The sequence below is a fragment of the Artemia franciscana genome, chromosome 12 (genome assembly GCF_032884065.1).
Source record: "Artemia franciscana chromosome 12, ASM3288406v1, whole genome shotgun sequence".
In the NCBI taxonomy this organism is placed as follows: domain Eukaryota; kingdom Metazoa; phylum Arthropoda; class Branchiopoda; order Anostraca; family Artemiidae; genus Artemia; species Artemia franciscana.
Window position 1 is genome coordinate 11,295,862 of NC_088874.1, and position 21,482 is coordinate 11,317,343.

A 21,482-nucleotide genomic window follows, 5' to 3' on the forward strand; every position below is an offset into this window, starting at 1 on the left:
TCAACAATTTGTTCATGATCCAACGGTACTGGCACTTTTTACACAAGCCAAAAAAAGTGCTGAAGGAATTTCACCCTTGACAACTGATGAATCGGTGTAGATAAGTGTACCCATAGCAATATGTTGTTGATTTGCATTTTATGAGGAACGAGCAGTTTGATATTATTTCCGCTAGCTCTTAATTTTTCAGTTGCCAAAACAACAGAACTCATAACTTGTTGTTTTCGTACATGAAGTATTGCCGAGGTGAGAGAGACTGTTACATCAGGTTTTAACAGGAACATCAGGGAAGTGGGAACTACTTTTTGAAACATAAAATTGGACGGAGGAAGCTGTAGCTTTATATCAATCTTTTGATTAGGGGGGCAACCATTGGAGTATATCAAATATCTCCGGGTTTATTTTCCCAACCAAGTGTAAATCTTAGTCGTCGCATCTCTTAGCATATTGCTAGTGTCAGTGTCAATTTTATATTCATTTCCAATAGTCCTACCTTTCAAAAGTTTATAGGATATTGGAACCATCAACATGGATTGTATATAACTTGCATAATTTGAAATATTGTTGCTCGTGCCCACCGACGCTCCATTTGTGTAGGTACTTATTTGTCTGAACAAATTGTGTAGTACAGATTTTTCATAGGATTATCCCTTGACTGCACTTGGTTTTTTGTTGTTAGATTTTTGACAATGACATGCAAATCTAAAAATGCAGAAGTCAAATCCATGAAATAATATTCACTGGAATAAATTTGAAAATATACGTTTTCAGTGAGCGGTTATTGCGGATAAAATTGTTCATAGTAACCATGTTTTACACTCAAATTTACATCTTCTGCATTGAAAACATGTAGAGATGAGTTGAATGAAGGATAAGATTTTTTATGGGATATATATCCCATTTTTAGGAAAAAAATCTTTTTTCAATCTAACAATTTTTACTTTTGGTTTCGTTGACAAGAAAGATGTTTTACGCTTCCGGGCTGAGTTGAGACTGATAAGGCATGAGTAATTTTTGCCCTTTATAAACCTTTTCCTATTTTTTGTGATTTCAATCGCTTGCCCAGGGATCGAGCTCTAAACCTGATTTTGTGACACTTTTAAAATCCTTCCCAGAGTCCCGATCACGTAGTGTAGAGGACGTGAAATATGCTTCAACTGGTGCAATCTATTTTTTACCCAGGGGTAATGCAGAGCTAAAGAAATTAGTAAATTAACTGCCAAGACTAGAGCCAGACATTGACGAGCTTCCCCTCTAATAGTTCATTCCATGACCCAATGGTCATGTTCGAAGGATAGAAACATAGTAATCAATATCAGGACAAACAAAAGTTTTTTTTTCATTAGATATCTCACTCAATAGGTTGAAAATGACATGTAATCACAGCTAAAATTCAGTCTATTGCTAGGAGATCACCCAATTCGCCTCTAAATGCTAATTGGCAGAGCTCCAAATACGAAGTGTTGACTGGAGTATATTGAAGGTGCTTTGTATTGTAATGGTCAATGTTTTCGTGGCTGGTGTTTCGCTCAAGAATACGTAGACGGAGAAAATTGATATTACCAACTCTCAATGTCTCGACAAAGGATGCATAAAGAAATATCCAATTGTTAGATGAGATGCCGGTTGCATAGTCTGCATAGGTAACATGATCCTTACCACTGAATTTTTTTGCTTTAATAATACGATCTTTAAAACCGAGAACCTCGCGTAAATCCTTGTTTAAAAAATCTCTTCATTCTCAAATGAATTGTATTTTCAATTCTCCTCTGTTCTTTTGAATGGTTGAATGTGAAGCCATCCTTCTTCCGACTCCCAAGTTTTTGTTGATAAATCGACACAGCTCTTGCATAATGTTGTATTCCTCGTAGGGTATAGTAGCAAAGGGTAACCCTCAGAGTCAAAATTTGCCACCAAACCCCCGTCAGAGAAGTCAAAAGGTGTTACTTTAATCTCCTGTACGATATTTTCTCAGGATATCACATGTATTTTTAAAAAACGCAATAAACAAGATCAACTTCACATTTTTCTTCGAATATTATGGCTTGGGAGAGTTTTGTCCAGAAATCACTTGTTTCATTTTAATTGTCATAGAGTGGGTCAGAAACAATGGATATGAATGTCTTATAAAAATCATTAGACGTTGTGAACATCTTCAGAGGAATCCAAGAATTAAAATCAGAGTTGTATCCTAGCCAACAAACCAGCAACTGTCTCTTATCCTTGTGAGTTCGATTTGATAAATTCATTTACATCGATACATTCAATTTGATACATTCCATTACTTTTAACTTTTTGCAATTTATAATAATAAAAACCATTAAGAAGCTCGTTATCTTCCATATTACGTGGGCGACACATTTCAGGTTTAATGTCTAAGTCTTTTGACACTTTAAAAAGCTCAGTGGACCACAAATAATTCCCCTTTTCAAAAATGTTACTTGTTCGGTTGATTCAAACTGTATCACCAGCGTTAAATTTTCTCTCCACAACCTCTCCAATAGAATATTGTTTAAGAAAAATGTCAAATTAATTGTTACCGTGATGAACCTCAAGAAGGATATGATTAGACAGTGATCGATGAGGACGTTGATTATAAATCAACATGATTTTACATAAATCTTGAATAAAAGCAACAGTGTTTTTCAATGTACAATATTTCGAGATTAAAAGTCGAATAGTTCTCATCAAATGTTCGGCCAATGCTGCCTCTATAAGATTATGACTTTTATAGATTGTTTTATTTTATTTCAGTAAAACATTTTTAGCATGTGGATTAACAAATTCACTTCCCTGTTCTATTTTAATTTTTTTATTAGAATTTTGTTCAAAGATAGATTCAAAGGCTCTACCAACTTTATCGCCTCTTTTGGAACACAATGGAACGGCATATACATAGTGACTGATTGAAATTAGGATATACATGTACGGTATATTATGATCTCTTTGAATCTCGTCTAGTGTCAAAAGTTACTCTATGATTAACTCGCGATCTCTATGATTTTAATGAAGAGTGTAGCTTGGTTCATTCTGTGAATACTCTGTCGCCAACTTCTTTTCAACTTCAGCATCTCGAGCAAGTGTGGGGGGGGGGAGAATTCATAACTCATAAAATCATTTTAAACCTTGAGCCATTTCGAACGTAAACGTGGTGTGTAGCGACGGCCGCCCTTTGCTTACTAAATGTTGTGCGAAGACGCTTTTGCTTAATACCCTTTAAATCATGTCCCCCTTGGCCTACCTTCCGAAAATTATATTTTCTTTTAATATTTCTTCGAATGCCCTTAATCGATTTAAAACATGTTTATTCCCAATAAGACTTTTTGGAAAGTTCGACGATTTTAAATATTCCTCAAACGGCCAATAAATGATTCAGTGTTATACCGTTTGTGATCAAATCTTATACCAAATCAATTACATTGTATGGTTTTTAATGGATTTTAACTTCATCTTTCTAATCCTCGATTTGTACTTGCTCATTTCAGATATAAGTCGATTCTTACGCTGCTCACAAAATGAATGAGGCATTAAGTCTATAACACTTGATGAAAGTTTAGATAAATCTTTGTTTTGTTTTGGTGGTGCTGGTGGTGATGTTGAACTGTCAGAAGTTGGAAATTGATAAACGATATTTACTCTGAGCAGTTTTTCACGGTAGTGTTTGTGCTTGTGGAGTCGTCGAAGGGCATTTTGAAGCAAAATTAATTTTTCATCATTGGCATTGTTTGCACTAAGGGACTGTCTAAAAATGCCGCATCAAGGCTAATATTTTTCATGAAACTATATACATTCAAATTGGGGGAAAGTATACTAATAGGGCTCACCCCGCACTATAATCCCTCTCACGTTCACTTTCCACTTGGCCCGTACTTAGATTTCCGTGGGGTTCCGATGGTAATGCCGGTATGTGAACCTAGAAAAAATAAAACCTTATTAGCTGATTGAATCACTCTTGATTTCATGCTGTGGGAAAATTTATATTAGGTTGAAAAGAGAAAACATTAAGAGTGAGCTTTCAGAGGTTGAAGGACCTCACTACTACCTATAGGTGTAATGTTCATACATGTACCAGCAAAGTGAGCCCTTCGGATGTATTGAGACCTCACTACCAGTTAAAAATGTAATGACCATACATGGGCTCACAAAGTGAGCCTTCAGATGCATCGGGACCTCACTACCAATTAAGAATTTAATGACCATAGCTTGGCAATGTGACTCTTCAGGTCAATAGCCCTCGCACTACGAGCTATAGATTTAATGATCAGAAATTACCACGTTAATTTTCTCCTTTACGTGTCAGGTGTTATAATGTTTAAAGTGTCTTAAAAAACTTACTAAGGGGCTGTTGACATTCATTGCTCCTTCTTCCTCTTCCCTGAAGACATTGGTCGGCAGATTCCTGATCCATGCTGGAAGATCATAATTTTCAGCTATGAAAAGGAATATTAATCTAAGGAGCCTTAAATCCCTCTTTTTAGAGGATACGCATTTCAACACTAGAATTCATTATTTTTAGAAGCATGAAAATCTTAGTTATATTTCCTTAATGGAAATAACTAAGATCTTCCTGCTTCTAAAACTTCTGCTTAAAACTTTCTTAGAAGGAAATAACTTAAATCTTCTTGATTCTAAAACATTCAAATTTAATTTGCTTTAGAACCGACGGGTTCTCAAAACTATTGAAAAGGCTTCTATAGTAAACTAAAATGAACGCGTTACTTTTTAAACATTGGAGATATCATCGATATTTTTAAAAGTTTCCAGAAAATTTTACCTTTTAGAGAAATGCCCTTTAAAAAATGTATCATTTTAAGATGGAGCGATAGGATGGACCCCTCCCCCCCAAAAAGAACAAAACATTAAGCTTTTTACTGCTAATAAACAAGCTTCATGAGAAATGTCAATAGATTTTATTTACATTAAGATCAAGAGGTCTATCTTGCATGTTGGGCTTAGAAGACCCCTTAGCTTGAATCTTGTGGGGCTTGGGATGTGAAGGGGTAACATTCTACTCTTGCATGTGGAGAACAGAGGGCCTGCATCGTGATTGTGCCGGATGGGAGCATTCCCGCCTTGTATGGGGGGCGTAGAATGGCTGGAAAGTCCATCACGCATAAGAATCGCTTGTCCTGAAGCATCGTCCGCCTTTGCCTTTTCACGGTTTTGGGACATTGGTCCGAATTTTCCTTTTAAAGAAATTACATTTTAGTCTTCCATGAAGTGAAAAACGAATTCTTTTGTAGTGAAAAATATAACTCCCCCAACCCCCTATTACACCGCACCCCTTCTATATCGATGCTAGAAAACCATAATTTTCACGGCCCTTGAGGATAAAAAGAAGAAAGTTTTTTAAAGGAAAGTAAAGAATTCAATCTACCTAAGTATTTTTTATTCTTCAATTAAATACTTTGCTTTTATTCTTGCTATAAAATAGTTACAATAATTTTATACAAGTCCGTTTAAGTGTAATATTTAAACACACCCTCCCCCTTCTTTATCATTGACAGAAAAGTAGCTCAACTAGGTTTATATGAGAAATATGCTAGAGCAAAAAGCTACAGAATCAGTAAAGTTCAAGGTTACAACTAGGGGAGGAGGGGGCTCATCATTATCGTTACAAAAAGACGCTTGTGTGCTGTTTCTTAGTATAATGGAATTATATTATCCACTCCCTTCATTGGTAAAACACATTTATGTAAGCGTTAAGGCTAATCATTTCCAGACGAAAGGAGCTGGTAAAAACAGACTCTTTTGCAGTAATTATTTAGCGAAATGTATGGTACGTGTCGTAAGGTAATAATTTGCCATCTGTCTGAATGCGTTAACTTAGCAGACAAGGGGATGCTCCTCTCTTGTATAATAGCAGCTGTTTGGTTGAAAATAGGGCTTCACACCATTAAGGGTTTTACCCAGCTTATGCCTTTTGAGCAACTTGCTAGAAAGCGGTTTTATTGTATTTGGCGAGAAAATAAGATTATTCTATCTTTGTGAGAATCTCGCGATAGCAGGAGGGAGGGGATGGGTTTTACCTATTAGTTCAATATAGACTTTTATAGTAGGTCGAATTGGGTATGCGATTTTTTTTTGTTAGGGCATATAGAAAGAGAGACTCCACAAAATATAAGCGGAATTCTAATTGTTTTTCAATTTTCTAGGGGCTTCCATTTTTGAATGGCGTGACACGTTCAAAATCTTATGGAAGACTAATGAAATTTCCGTTCTAATAGCCGTTTTATGCCCCTCGGGGATAATGGAGCCACTCGGTTCCTCGTTAGAATAGTAGTGAATGACGTTTCTGACTTCCTGGAAATAACGGGAATCCATTGCTCCATAAAATCAATAGCCTCTATAACGGTTCTCCATACAGATAATGGCTGCAAATTTGCTAGCACGAAACGGTGGATAAGCATGAGTATATTAGGATAATGTATGGACTATGCCTCTTACTTGAGGGGGTGAACCCCTGAAGGTATTTAAAAGGAAATATAGATTTGGTGGGGTCTCTTAGGTTTTTAATAATAACAATCGAAGAAATTCCGAAGTAAAGTAGTCCTGAATATTTTTAAAGACTGTTATGTAACAATCTTAGAGATTCTGGAGTAAAAAAGTCTCCTGAAGTTTTTACCAGCCCCTCGCAGGTTTTTTAAACCATAAAGGGAAAACAATCTATTATGTAGCAATCTTGGAAATCCTTGGGCAAAGAGTCCCCTGAAGGTAAATAATCAGAGAAATTATTATGTATTACCCAAATAAATAACGATATGGTGGGGTCTCTGTTGGTTTTTCTCGGCCTTTGTCGGTTTTCAAACATAATGATCAAAGGAAAAAGGTTTGGGTGGGTTCCTGTAGGTTTTTAAAAGACTCTCTAACAACCACGGTAATCCTGGTGTAAGGAAGCCTTGACCGGATAGATTTTTAAAACGAGACTAATAGGTAACATGCAAAAGTAGACATTCCCTGTGACGTGATAGACACCTGCGTCTCTTAGAAAATATTAACTATGTCATAACATGCATCCGCATCTCGAAGAAATTTAAAAAAAGTGTTGGGATAGGGCCCTGCTTAAACGCTTTATGCCGTCACTACTACTCTTGGACTGGGGCTCTTACCTATTGTTCTTAAAATTTTTACTTTATAAAACTTATTATATGGCGTTAAAGAAAGATCTGTTTGGTAAAGAAAAGATCCTCCTTAATGATTATATATATAATAAATCTGTTTTGTCCTTGCAATTCTAGGGTGGTACCATCATTGGATCAGCTCGATGTAAGGATTTTCGTGAGAGGGAAGGACGACTGAAGGCGGCCAGAAATTTAATCAACAGAGGTATAACAAACTTAGTCGTCATCGGTGGAGATGGCTCTCTTACAGGTGCCAATTTATTTAGACAGGAATGGTCATCACTTGTCGACGAGCTGGCTGAAAAGGGTAAAAAACCTTGTTCATTTTTTCGGTCGTTTTACCACTTTTAATTCCAGTTACAGTTTTTGCCAAGTTTCACATATAAATTTTACTTTTCATAATTGGCAACTGTCTGTAACTCCTAGCCAAACAATGATCTCGGAACAGTCATGTGGCATTACACAACGGGCAGGGCTAGTTGAAGCAAGTATTTATTCATTTGACAATCAGTGTCAGTTCCTACGGTGCTCACAAGAGAGCGCACTTTCTTTTTATGCCTGTCGCCTGAGAAGCTTTTATTGTATAAATGGAATCGCATTTTCAATATAATCTTTGTTTTGCTAATTTTTGTATGGTACGATAATATATATGAATTGCAGGTTCCTATTTTTACAGAGTGCTAGTAAAGAAACGAGTCCTAGGCTGCGGAATTGACGAAATCTTGAACGCGACTTAAGAAACTTGCTAAATATATGAACAAGTTTATGATGCATCTAAACTAGAAATGTGAAATTGTTTGCCACATTAAGTTTAAGTTAATTTTATTAATAAAAATAAAACTTAAATTCAGACATATATATATATATATATATATATATATATATATATATATATATATATATATATATATATATATATATATATATATATACATGGAAAATAAAGTCGTTCAACTATATCTTCTAAACTGCCCATGAACTCGCAAAGGCAAGTTGTCCTAGGAGCGTGCCAGGAACTAATATATATATATATATATATATATATATATATATATATATATATATATATATATATATATATATATATATATATATATATATATATATATATATATATATATATATATATATATATATATATATATATATATATATATATATATATATATATATATATATATATATATATATATATATATATATATATATATGCATCTATGTCTAAAAATACTGTTAAACTCTGTATCCTTCATCCAGCGCTTGATTGAACGTGTTGCTTAAATAGGCGGCAGCTTTTTCTATTTATTAACCATGTCAAAATCCAAATTGGGTATGATTTAATCCATTACAACGTTCCAAATATGCATAGAGACGGGCAGCAATGCACTTCTCCTAAACACGTGATAGCACAGGAAGAACAGAAATCAGCATATAATTTTCTTAAATGTTTGGCTCACCACCCTTATGAACAGGAGTCACACGAGCTTCTTTAAAATATGACGGGAAGAAACCCTTTTTAATGCACAATTAATTAGGGACAAAAGTGGCTTCTGGACTAATGGCAGGATAAAGTTAACCATTCTTAACGATATGAAATGGCTACCAGAGGCATTACTTTTCATTTCATGGATACGCTGTTTCATCTTGCTTAATGCTACAGGTGCTAAGTACATTTGAAACCTTCGATTTGGAATAACCAAGGTAATCAAAAAGGCTTGGGTCGTGTAACTTTGGACAGATTCCTTCAGTAACACGCTTTCCTACCGGTGAGAAGTAGTTTCCGAACATCCCCAAGACACCATCAGCACTTTTTGGCATATCACTTTCTTGGTTATCACTTTTTTGCATATCACTTTTCACTGGCTGCTGTAGTACTTCCTTAACCATGGGCCATGTTTTTGCTGAACGTTCCGATATTTCCTCAAACTTCCTGGAGTAAAATTTTCTTTTTGCTTTTCTCAATAATTGATTCAGGGCATTGTGGTAATTATTATATATTCTATCATTTAAATCACTCCTATAATTGACCTTTTGTTCTTACGAACTTTGTCTCTAATACGCATCGATTTTAGAATGTTTTCAGTTATCCTTGTCTTCTTTGAGGTTGTCTTACGCCGTCCTTTTTTCCTATGATAATGCTTTTCTAATTCACTTTGAATAATCTGGTAAAACAAGTCAAACCTCAACCAAATTAAATCAAATATTATCCCAATTCATTTGCGATAATATATTCCTCATTAAAACTCATTCTATAACCTACAACTATTTCCTAGAGGAATAGCATTTCTAGAAAACACACCAAAATGGTCAGAAGTGTCACTAACAATAACACAATAACACGGGGGGGGGGGAAATCAGTCTTAACATTAGAGAATATATTATCAATGTATGTCGACGATGTATCCGTGACTCGTAGGTATGTTGAATGATGGAGGTATTCCAAATGATATGAAAATATTCAGTAGTCCGCTACTGTTTATTGCATTTATTTCAATCAGGTCAACGTTTAGATAACCCACAAAGAAACACGGGAGATTCACAGTCACTTTCTCAAGCTGGTCTCCCAAAAGATCAAAGAATTCATTTATTTGAGGAAGAAGGTGGGTGGTACAGAAATTTTGAATAGCAAGAATAAACACCTAAACGAAGATGAAGTACAAGTGACTCAAACACCATTTCCCTATGTACAGTTACATTGCTCCGAATGGCCACTTTAAAAACCGATGTAATCTATACGGCAAGGCCCCCATGTTGACGGAACTATCAATTTTTTTGTTTAAAGTCAAAGTAACTCTGAATTATGATTATTAAGTCCTATATTATTTAAAGCTATCACCTGAAAAACAGAAATATTAGCTAAATATTCAATAAAGCTATAGCTTGAATTTAGCCCTCAGCAACTCAGATTGAATATATTGTAAAAATTGCCTGGTTTACGGCATATCGGACGGATATCACATGGTAAAATATATTTTGAATCTTCAAACTGCAAGCGAATACCGCAATCGAGGGCCGAAATTCCACTTTGAACATCATTATATCTACACGCAAAATCTATCTTATTGCTCTCTAAATCCTAAATCCATAGCGCGCACGGCCATTCCAAACGTGAAACACCTTCCGTATCTCTTTCACCTCCTTAAGGTGCGTAAATATTTTCAGCAAATTATCAAATTCTGCAAATACAAATATATCATAGAGAACTGAGAACAAAATTCTTCTATAAAAACAAAAAACTAAATTTTTTTCTTTAATAAGACGAGACAAGGACAGTATAGGAAGGTAAAAAAAAAAAAAAAAAAAAGACAGACTAATTGCAATTACAATTTGTTAATTTTCATAGGCTACATAAAAAATAACTTACTCAATGTTAACTCATGTCAATTAAACATAAATTAAAAAGTGACTAGCCCCATACGCCCTTCACTACATAATGCAAAACTGTTGATCAAAAATGCAGAAAACCTAAATAGCCACGTACGAAAAGCAAATTATTGTAAAGGTTCCTGGTTTTATTTAACTGCTGACCAGTTATGGATTGGGTAACTTGTGGCCAGAGGGACTTGTTCTTGACCTAATTAATCCAGACAGATTGCTTAGAAAATCATTAAATGAACTTACAAAATCATAAAAATGATAAGTTAATTATTTTTTAAGCAGTGAATGAGTGCTTATCCTCAGCAAAGGTGGTAGAACATCTTATCAAACAGTTCGTGGTAACGAACTGTAGTAAGGAGCCACCCGGCTCAATAGTAACTGAAACTCTAAAAAATGGAATTTTGATACCAATAGTTACATCAAAAGAATCGTATTTTAATGCTGATTTTAAATATATAAGTTTCATCAAGATCAGTTATACCCATCGAAAGTCACGAGCCTGAGAAAATTTGCCTCGTTTTAGAAAATAGGGAGAAACACCCCCAAAAGTCATACAATCTTAACGAAAATCACACCATAAGATTCAGCGTATCAGAGAACCTTATTATAGAATTTTCAAGCTCCTGTTTACAAAAATGTGAAATTTCGCATTTTTTGCCACAAGACAGATCACGGATGCGTGTTTATTTGTTTTTTTTTTTTTTTTTTTCCCAGGGGTGATCGTATCGACTGAGTGGTCCTATAATGTCGCGAGAGGTCTCATTCTTACGGAAATGAAAAGTTCTAGTGCCCTTTTTAAGTGACCAAAAAAATTGGAGGGCACCTAGGTCCCCTCCCACGCTCATTTTTTTCCCAAAAGTCACCGGATCAAAATTCTGAGATAGCTATTTTATTCATCATAGTCGAAAAAACCTAATAACTATGTCTTTAGGGACGACTTACTCCCCCGCAGTCCCCGTGGGAGGGGCTGCAAGTTACAAACTTTGACCTTTGTTTACATATAGTAATGGTTACTGGGAAGTGTACAGACGTTTCCAGGGGAATTTTTTTTTAGTTTAGGGGGAGAGTTTAGGGGGGGGCATTACGTGTAAGGATATTTCCATGGAGAATTTTTTCATGGGGGAAGAGAATTTCAATGAAGGGTGCGCGGGATTTTCTAGAATTATTTGAAAAAAACAATGAAAAAATAAATATGAAAAGTTTTTTCTACTGAAAGTAAGAAGCAGCATTAAAACTTAAAACGAACAAAAATTATTTCGCATATTAGGGGTTTACCTCCTCGTTATACCTCACTCTTTACGCTAAAGTATTTTTAGTAATTTCAACTATTTATTCTACGGCCTTTTTGATTCAGAGGTCATTCTTAAGGAATTGGGATATTTAAGCTTTAGTTTAAAGAGCGAGGTATTGACGAGGGTTGAACCCCCTCATATACGCAATAAAAACATACGAATATAGAAGTTCGTTACGTAAGTTAATTCGTAAGTTACGCATAATTTTTACCAATGAAAATGTTTGTAAAAATTAAAAAAGTTCTACTTGCCTTTTTAAGTAATCAAAAAATTGGAGGGAAACTAGGCCTCCTCCTTCACTCCTTTTTTCTCAAAGTTTTCCGATAATTGCAATTAATTAATATGCAAATTTTATTTTAATTATTTATGTGCGGAGAGCCAACATCAAAACATGCATTAATTCAAAACGGCCAGAAATTAAATAGAAAAAAACAAGTTTTTTAAAATGAAAGTAAGGAGCATCATTAAAACTTAAAACGAACAGAAATTACTCCGTATATGAAAGGGGCTTTTCCTCCTCAACGCCCCGCTCTTTACGCTAATGTTTCTTACTGTTTTAAACAGTAGAGTTAAGAGAAAGAGTCAAACTTTAGCGTAAAGAGCGGGGCGTTGAGGAGTAAAAGCCCCTTTCATATACGGATTAATTTCTGTTCGTTTTAATACAGTCTAGAGCCGGCATCTCATGGTGCCTACATCTCTCGTGCTGTAGCTTATACATTCCTATCCTTTTAGAGTAATGCGGAAAGGTGGTGGAATTTTCTGAAATCTTCCTCTAATTTTTAAGGGATTGACCAACAGGTTTCAAGTAATTTCAAACGGGATTCTAGGGAGCTGTGAGTTTAACTTAACCCGCACCAATTGAAGTAATCATTAAAAGAGTAACTTGTTATCTTTCAAAATTCAAACCACACTACTAAACACAGTAATAAATTGCTTAAGGCTTATGGAGTTACTTTTACAGCCCACCCTGTGTATCTTCTGCTTTGACTGCCACTATCAAAACTCTGGATGTTATAGGTTATTTATGTAAAGTCATCCAAGTTTGTACCTCTCACTCTTTTATTTGTCCTTCTGTACTTAGTAGGACTATTGCAGGAATTTAGATTATTTATATTCTTTAATTAATTTACATCATGCTTACAATTACTAGCTGAGCATTAAATGAAAGAAACAATAATTAAAATGCAGAAATACAAACAATAGCTGAAAATCGATACTGAAATTAAGCCATTGAATTCTTGGCAATATCCAAAGATGTAGATAAAAAACCCAATATTTAGAAAGGCACTCAAAGCCATTTATTACCTTGAAATAAAACTGTGTCGTCATTTGAATGGTGGAGTGAGGTCGGAAGGTTTGGAAGGGAGGAGTTCAAATGGGGAAATTTATGGGAAATCCAAAACTCTTAGTAGGATGTAAAGAGGAAGATTTTAAATTGATTGCGATGAAGGTGGATTGTAGTCAGTAGTTTGGTCTCAAGCGGCTTGATACTGCAGTGAGTTGTTGTTTTTGTCTAACTGTGTCGTCGTTTGAATGGTTGAAGGAGTTCGGAAGGCTTGGATGGGAGGAGCTCATAAGTGGAAATTTAAGGAAAATTGAGAACTCTTGGTAGGGTGTAAAGAGGGAGATTTTAAATGGATTGGGATGAAGGTGGAGCGTAGTTAGTAATATGGCCTCAAGCGGATTGGTTCTGCAGTAAGCTGTTGTTATTGTTAGTAGTAGTAGTAGAATATAAATGGTAAATACCTTCTTTAAAACAGTAGCTATCTTTTTTTCTAGGAGTAATAACAGCAGAAGAAAAAAGTAAATACTGCAACTTGTATATCGTCGGAATGGTAGGCTCCATTGACAACGACTTTTGTGGAACTGACATGACTATTGGAACGGATTCGGCTCTTCATCGTATTATCGAATCGATTGATGCAATCGCTGCCACTGCTTACTCTCATCAAAGGACTTTCATTATGGAAGTAATGGGAAGACACTGCGGGTAGGTCAATAATCTTTTTTACAGTAGTAATAAAATGGAAAAATGATGTTCTTAGTCTAAAACATGAGGGATGGGGTGTAGACTAAACAGAAGAAAAATTGGGTGTTGCTGGAAGTTTGATGTTTGGAAACTGGGTTTCTGAGCAAAAACATTTCAAATTTCCTTTTTGATAGATGAAATCTTGGAAACGATACCTTTTAAAGGATATTGAAGGACTTTGTGATCCCCCTCCCCCGTCTGTTGTGGGCGTTATGAAATACATGTTGTTACAGTACTTTAAAGTCACATATTTGTATAACGCCTAAGATTTAGAATGGGCACTGGATGATTTTCTGAGTTAAATGAATAAGTTGATGAGAATCAGTTAAGAATAAGTACTTCAGAACTAAAAAATAGAATATGGCTTGTCAAGTTAAAAGATAAGATACAAAGGTCATTAAAAGATACAAAGGGCTTTTTCTGGACAAGTTATGGATACAGAAAATAATCTTTTATGGTTTTCCATGAGATATTACGTAGACCTAGGTCTTCCCACGCCAGCTGGTGCACGATGCGACAACAGCATCTCTCCGCTATGACCTCTCTAATCCTGCATATGGAAGGTCTTTTATTGATTGACATGCTGACTGGCTCCACCTTGTTTGAACATTTTTAGGATGACAAGACTTTTGGCTTTGATTTTTCTTTTTTCAAGTTATATCATAATTGTCTTCCTTCTCTTGTCGTGATCTTTCAGAAGAAGTGAGAGATTTGCCCCAATGTAATGTTATAAAATGTGCTCCGTCTGAACAGCTTTGTTCTACTCCAACTTTATTAGCTAATAACTAAATTAATTAGCAAGTTTATTGATTAACGAATTTATTATTATTATTACTTAATTGGTTTTAATTTGGTTTAATTATTAATATATACATTATTATTAATTTAGTTAATGCAGCTTTTTTATTTTTTCTTCTTGTGAATTGGATATCTACTGCTTGCAAATAAGTTATAGCTTGTATGTTTCTCGGTAGAGCGTTTTGAATAATTCTATTTTCAATTATAAATGGAATTCTAAGTTATATATGTATTTTGCATCCATTTGTAACTGTTGTTAGTCGTATTCGTTCCAATTTGATTGTAGTTTTATTTCTGTGATGAAATTGACATTAAATTTGTTTTCAATAAATGGCTATCACAAATCCGTAAGGGCTGAATTCGGACTTCAGTCAATAAACACAGCTAAGAAGTAAATATAGTAAGACTGATTTAAGAAAAAAATGAACGTGTCATCAAGGTTAAAAAAAAAATCGAAGCTCACAGAACTTATACAGGGACTTAACCAAAAAAAATCAAAAAAACAAAGATGATATAGTCTTTTGACTAAAAATAGATAACACACTTTAGTGGAAAAAGAGAAAGTTAGCCGACGAGGATGTGAATCGCTGAAAGTGCTAATCGGAAACTGTGAAATGGATGCAGTAGATGAGTTAACTGGCAAATTTTGAGCGACAATGATAGAAACAGACTCATTAACCTTGTTTCTATACATGAAAACAAGGACCCAACTAAAGCCGGGTTTTTGTTTAATGTCTGAATCTTTACGGGAAAATTTAAGGAATGTATGTCATAAGGGTTGCACGATAAGTTAAAGTTTTCTGCCTTGTCGTAATAATAAGCAAATATACGCTGTAAATAATATTTCTAGGCTTGTATCTGGACATTCATGGAATTTAGGCGAAAAAGTTGTGAGCCATCACTCGGATATCTAATGTCTGCCTAATATGTATTTAAATTGAAAGGAGGAAAACGTAGACCAGGTGGGGTCAACAGCTCTTTTGCGATAATCTATTACAAACATTCTAAACGCTTAAAGTAGATACGAGGGTTTGCAAAACAACACTCAAAATTGAAGTCGTCTATTTAGATTAGCTTTTCACTGTTAAAGATGTTATTGAACTTTCAGTTTTTATAGGACGTAATTGATAATTTTTTTTTCATGTTTTGAGATAGTGGATATTGCATCATTCTTGTCTAATTTTGGTCAGTAGATCTTCAGTTTTATTTCGTTATTAATTTTAAAAAAGCTATTCTACAAAAGATATTTTTCAAAGAAAATTAAAGAGGTAGACGAAAAGGAATAAAGAAAAATTATAATCAAACCGTAAAACAAAAAATAAATAACTATCAAAAATAATAAAACCAAAAATAAACAGTAATTACAATAGATAATCTAGTCAAACTGAAAACGAGCAAAAAGTGAAACAAACAGGAGTAGGACCAAAAAAGATGGAAGGTCACCACAATAGTCAAGATTACTGAAACGAACTGATAGATCAAATTGATCGTTCAATATTGATCTTCATTCATATATTGATATTCATTCCTAAAAGTCTCAGCAATTTTGGATTTATTAACATTCTAAAAGAGGAAACAGTTAAAATTTATTTTGTTTTCAGTATAGCGTGCAAGACGTTCTGGTCTTTAGAAGGCATAGGGGGGTTAGGGGGGTTAGCCCTACTCTGTCTAATGTAATTTCTCCGTGATCTAAGTTTAACTTGATATTTTGTCGTAATTTCTGTTCATTTTGGGTTTCTAAGGGGGGTTGAATTTGAATATTGTGTGTAAAACTAACGGTAATGTTTTGCTTATTCACGGTACAAAAATATGATTTAGTTCCAACAATTTTGTTACGTTTGTTTTCCTTTTTCACATCTATTTTGTACTGCTTTGATAGTTGTAGATGTATTTATTGTCATTATGATTGAGGGATGTTCTTGTGTTCTATTGTTTTCTTTGCGTGAATATATCTTTTTTCTGCTGGGTTTTTCTGACTCAGGACGGGGTAAGTCTCACTTTTGGTGCGAACCAAACCGCAGGTTATATTTAAGCAATGACAATATGGCATGTTCTATCCTGCAACAAGAAAAATATTTTTTTCCCTGAAAACAATTCTTTTGTATCCTTGAAAACCAGACGAAACCGATTAGCAGCATAGCCTAGTAGGGATTAAGCAAGTGATCATAACACCATCTAGCTCGGAAAATCGATTTTTTTTTTGTAAAGTCCTTCAATGTTGTTACATCTTCTTTGCTGTATAATAATTTTTGGATAGAATGCACAATAGCCTAATTTCTGTTCCTTTATGCAGGTATCTAGCAATAGTGGCTGCTCTTGCCAGTGAAGCTGACTTCATATTTTGCCCCGAATCTCCACCTCCTAAAGATTGGCCGGAAAAGCTCTGCAACAAGCTTGCTCTGGCAAGAATATTTTTCCAGTTTTATTTTGCATGCAAAACTTTGGGTCTTTTCTAAAATAGGCTTTGTACTTTGTAAAAATTTTCTGAAACACGTGAGAAACGTAAAAAAAAACATGTATGAATTTTGTTATGGAAAAGGTATCCAGGGCAAAAAAAATTAAATAGAAAAGGGTAAAATCTTGTTGAGCGTTTCCGACAAAATTAAAATAAACAAGGGCAAAATCTTCTGAGCATAACTAGAATTTATATCACTTGCCAACTTAAACTAAGTTCTCATATGTATGTTTATTTCTTTCTATCTATATTTTCCCCTAAAGAAAATTCGAAATGTCAATGGTAAATGTGGATACAAAATCTCCGTTTTACTCACTATAGGTATTGCCTTTTGTATGATTATGTTGAGCCCGTAAAAGCTTTTTTTTAAACTTTAGTTTTTTTGGAGTTATGTTAAAATTCTATGCATAAATGATTTAACAGAAGAATCTTTATAAAGTATAAAGTGTATTTCAGAGGAGGCCCATAACTGACCCATAAATCTAACCTTCACCTTTCTACAGCCATTGGCGTCTTCCCTTTTTAATACCTCATTTTTTCATTTTATCGCCTGATCTGTTAAGCATGCTTTTTTGTCCCTCAAAACCATACCATAATTTCTTAGAGGCTTGCATAATTTCTTATTTGTTACTTGTCAAGTCAATCAAATTCGGAAAGATACGAACAATATTCTTTTTTTACATTTAGTCAGGAATTCAGTAAATTACCATGTAAATAGCGACCTAATTAACTACCATGTGCCTAACCAAAATTTCCTTTTTAAATTAGCTAAGAAAACAGTTCAGTTTGTCCTATCAGCTGAACTAAACATAATTTCCATTTATTGGGGTTTAGATTTACTACCAATTTTAACTACATTCAGTCCATCTCCTTATGCTTGTATTTAGCCCTAGAGTATTAATTATATATATATATATATATATATATATATATATATATATATATATATATATATATATATATATATATATATATTTTTATATTAGTATTGAGATGAGTGTACTGCGCCATCTTGAATCTGAAAATACAGTTTTCGTCAAAAATTGTATTTTATTAAATAGTATGCTTTGCTACTTAAAAATGTAGTTGGATAAAGTAATTTCCTTTCAAATGAGCTTCAAGTGAACTGTGATTTTCCAGTGCCCCGCGAGCAATGAAGATGAACAGAAACAATAGGGCACGTTATTACTATCGATATAAAAGAGTGATTCCCCTTTTTGTTCAAGGTGGAGGATGTAAGTTTCCTTTACGGAATTTTTGAAAATGATGCTTCCTATGACGAAGCTTTCATTTCGACTTGACACCATTTTTGAGTTTTTCAGACCATCCTTCGACATTGCCATAATTCTTTTTTGTAATAAATTTTACCATAAGGATTCATTGAAATCATGGTGGCTAGGATTCCTGAACCAGCTTCAAATCGTATTTTTCTTCTCACTAAATAGTTCTTTTTATCAAAAAGTGTTTCAAATTTGTCAGTTTCTAAGGGCCTAACTTCGTTCTTTACTAAATATCTCAATGGATCATTGATACACAAGTTGATACGTTGACACCAATTGAAAATATTGCACCCAAATCGTTCCGATTCTATGACCAAATTGTATATTGTTGTAACTAGATTGGTATGTTATTGATTTTACTTTCTCCAATTAGGGTTTTCAACTTCTGGACAATGCATGGTACAATTTTGTCTTTTGTTTTGATTGGAGGGTGTTTAGGCACCCCTTTTGTCTTTTGTTTCGATGATACTTCCAATCTTTTTCGGAATGCAAAATCCTGTGATTAGTTTTCTCTTTTCCCCAGTCAGGCCCTGAAACTTTAGGAGAAATGAAGGTACAATTCTGTCATTTGGCTTGAACTGGAGAACGTTTTGGCATCCTATTTTTCATTTGTTTCGATGACGCTTTCAACCTTTTGCGGATCCAAAATCCATTCATTGGCTTTCGAAGAAATAAATTTTCAAAAGGGGATAAATCCATTTATTTAGACAGTGCAAAAAACAGTTACAAAAGTCCGGATATTTCGATCACGTATACAGCGACCGTCAATAGTAGTATTACTAAAATACCATAATTGGAACTAGCATTTTTATTCGAAAAAAAAACGAAAAAAAGAAATTTTTTCTGGTCATTCACAAAATAATGAACTTCCGGATTATTCACTAGATTATTTTCAGATAGTTCACTGACAGAGCTCATTCAAAGTCTTGCTGCAAATTTTCTTCTTTAATCATGCCCAAGAGCTAAACAAATTTCCAATAAAGGTGGCAAAGCCTTCTGTGTCTTCTAATTGCAAGCGCAATGTTGAGTTTACAATTGTTCGTTTGGATGGTCCAATCAATGTCTTATAGATGATATTTACTGCTTACTTTTTATGAATTTTCGCACACATTCTTAATTTTTAAACCCGACGCCTGTTAAGTGGTAAAACCTGTTAAGTGTAAATTGAACATCTTTTATGTTAAAAATTGAGCTCCTGGGTTTTCCCAGTTTCCTAAGATGTATATGGATGTGTAACATTTTACTTAACCAATATAGAAGAATTAAGTTTGGTTTTATTGTCCTTGGTACTTTAATATTATTAAATTGTTTTTGTAAAACTGGGAACTTTTGATCCAGCATTTTAACATGAGATCCATACTTTTTTTTATTGTCTGACTTTTCACATCAATTTGCCCACCTGTCCCATATCTTTAAAAATGGGTTGATATATAAGCAACTAATTTGCTTCTATTCTCGAAGAATGTTTTCTAGATTATTATGAATCCTGGTGAAAATAGATACGAACTAAGTTGAACGAAAATTTTTCATATTTGATGTCTGGGCTGAAATTCGTTATCCCTAAGTAGCAATCGCGAAGAGGAATCTATTTTATTTGAAAATTTCAAACAGCATAATTGGTGTTGTATGATATTTGTCAAAAAAAAAAAAAAATATCATTGTCAAAAATTCTACGGAATATGCTTTGTCTACCAACATCAACCAAGTTTGATTATGCCTCCGAATCGTAAAATGTAGTGATTTGAGCCCTCTGATGAAGCAAGTGGAAAGTCTTTCATTATTTTTATGGGGAAGTCTTTCACTTACCAACAAAACATCGTTTTCTCTAACATCCCCTATTTTTAAAGAAAGAATTATTAAACGAAAATAAAAACTTTATTTAAAAATAATGTATTATTTATTTTTAGTTTTTTTTAAATAAAAGAATTATTTTTAAAGAAAGAATTATTGACGTCAGCTTTGCTTCTTTGCTGCTATAGGTGAGCAGTTTTCTCTCTCACTTACTTTTATGCATCAATATCTGCTTGTTTCTTTTATTTCTAATATTACTACTACTACTACTACTGTTCTGCGTCTACTTGTCACATTTAGAAACGATTCATGGGTGCGTTTCTTTGTAACAATCGTCTTCAAGACAATATTCCATGTCTTCCAATATTACACAGAAAAAGGGGTAAAATAAAACAGAATTTATTTTTTAATCTAGAAATTTGGTATCTGTTTGTTTGATGATGGAAAGACTCTGAGGCTTTTGCTTTAATCCGTCCTTTTATTTCAGATTTGTGTTTTGTTGTCTTTTTTTTGCCTTTTTTGCATGCTTGTTATGTCGAAAGTTTTTCTAGATACCTAGCTCTTGCTGCGTCCCTTGCCTCTGAGGCTGATTATGTTTTCATTCCTGAGTGGCCCCCCGAAGTTGATTGGCCCTCCAGAATGTGCAAGAAACTTAGTTCGGCACGTATCTTTTTAATTTTTTTTCTATTGCTGTTTTCCTTAAATCTTTTTTTCCATTCTTTCCTTTCTGTTGTTTGTTTTTGTTCATTGTTTAGGTTAAATAAAAAAGATAAAGACTGAAACTAATGTAATTCCACCTCCATAATTAACATTATGCATTAATATTTTTTCAGTTTCAAAGAATCAATGGTTTAATTGACTCTATATCCTAGAACAAAAGCTGTAGTTTGTTTAGAAATAATCTTTAACTACCTCATTTCCAAAATTAAAGTTTTCTGGTCCATGCTTCCTACATTGGATTGAAAGGTTAAATTAAAACGTCAACTATAAAAGGACAGTGTCGACAAAAATTGTTCCAAAATACAAGTGACAGAAACCTTTACACGGGCTCAAAAAATACCGTTTAGTCTTTCCTAGGTACAGAGGAGCACCTGACTTGAAGAAAAAAATTATTCTCGAGATACAGGGCTCCCGGAGCGATTTGATGAAAATGTATCCTATTTTTGATTCATTGTGACAGTGGAAATAATTTGTACCATTTAAGCAATTGCTGAAATACCTTGGTCAGTGCTTGATATTTTAATATATAATCCACAAATGCATATTCAAGGTTTATAACAACGATCGCTCACAAGAATTATCATTGCAGTAACTTCTTATTGTCCCCTTCCCCCAATA

General features: G+C 34.1%; 1 protein-coding gene across 10 annotated transcripts in view; it reads left to right on the top strand.

Moving 5' to 3' along the window:
- The window catches only part of LOC136033679 (ATP-dependent 6-phosphofructokinase-like), a 136,595-nt gene that overhangs the window by 69,014 nt on the left and 46,099 nt on the right, over positions 1-21,482 (top strand). For 8 of the 10 annotated variants that reach the window (XM_065714528.1, XM_065714520.1, XM_065714526.1 and 5 more), the window contains exons 4-6: positions 7,239-7,428; positions 13,571-13,781; positions 16,912-17,020. In XM_065714528.1, the coding sequence (XP_065570600.1) occupies positions 7,239-7,428; positions 13,571-13,781; positions 16,912-17,020 (510 nt within the window). Of the gene's footprint in view, positions 1-7,238; positions 7,429-13,570; positions 13,782-16,911; positions 17,021-20,695; positions 20,805-21,482 lie in introns of all 10 variants that reach the window. The other 2 variants (XM_065714523.1, XM_065714522.1) reach the window with 1 other exon arrangement.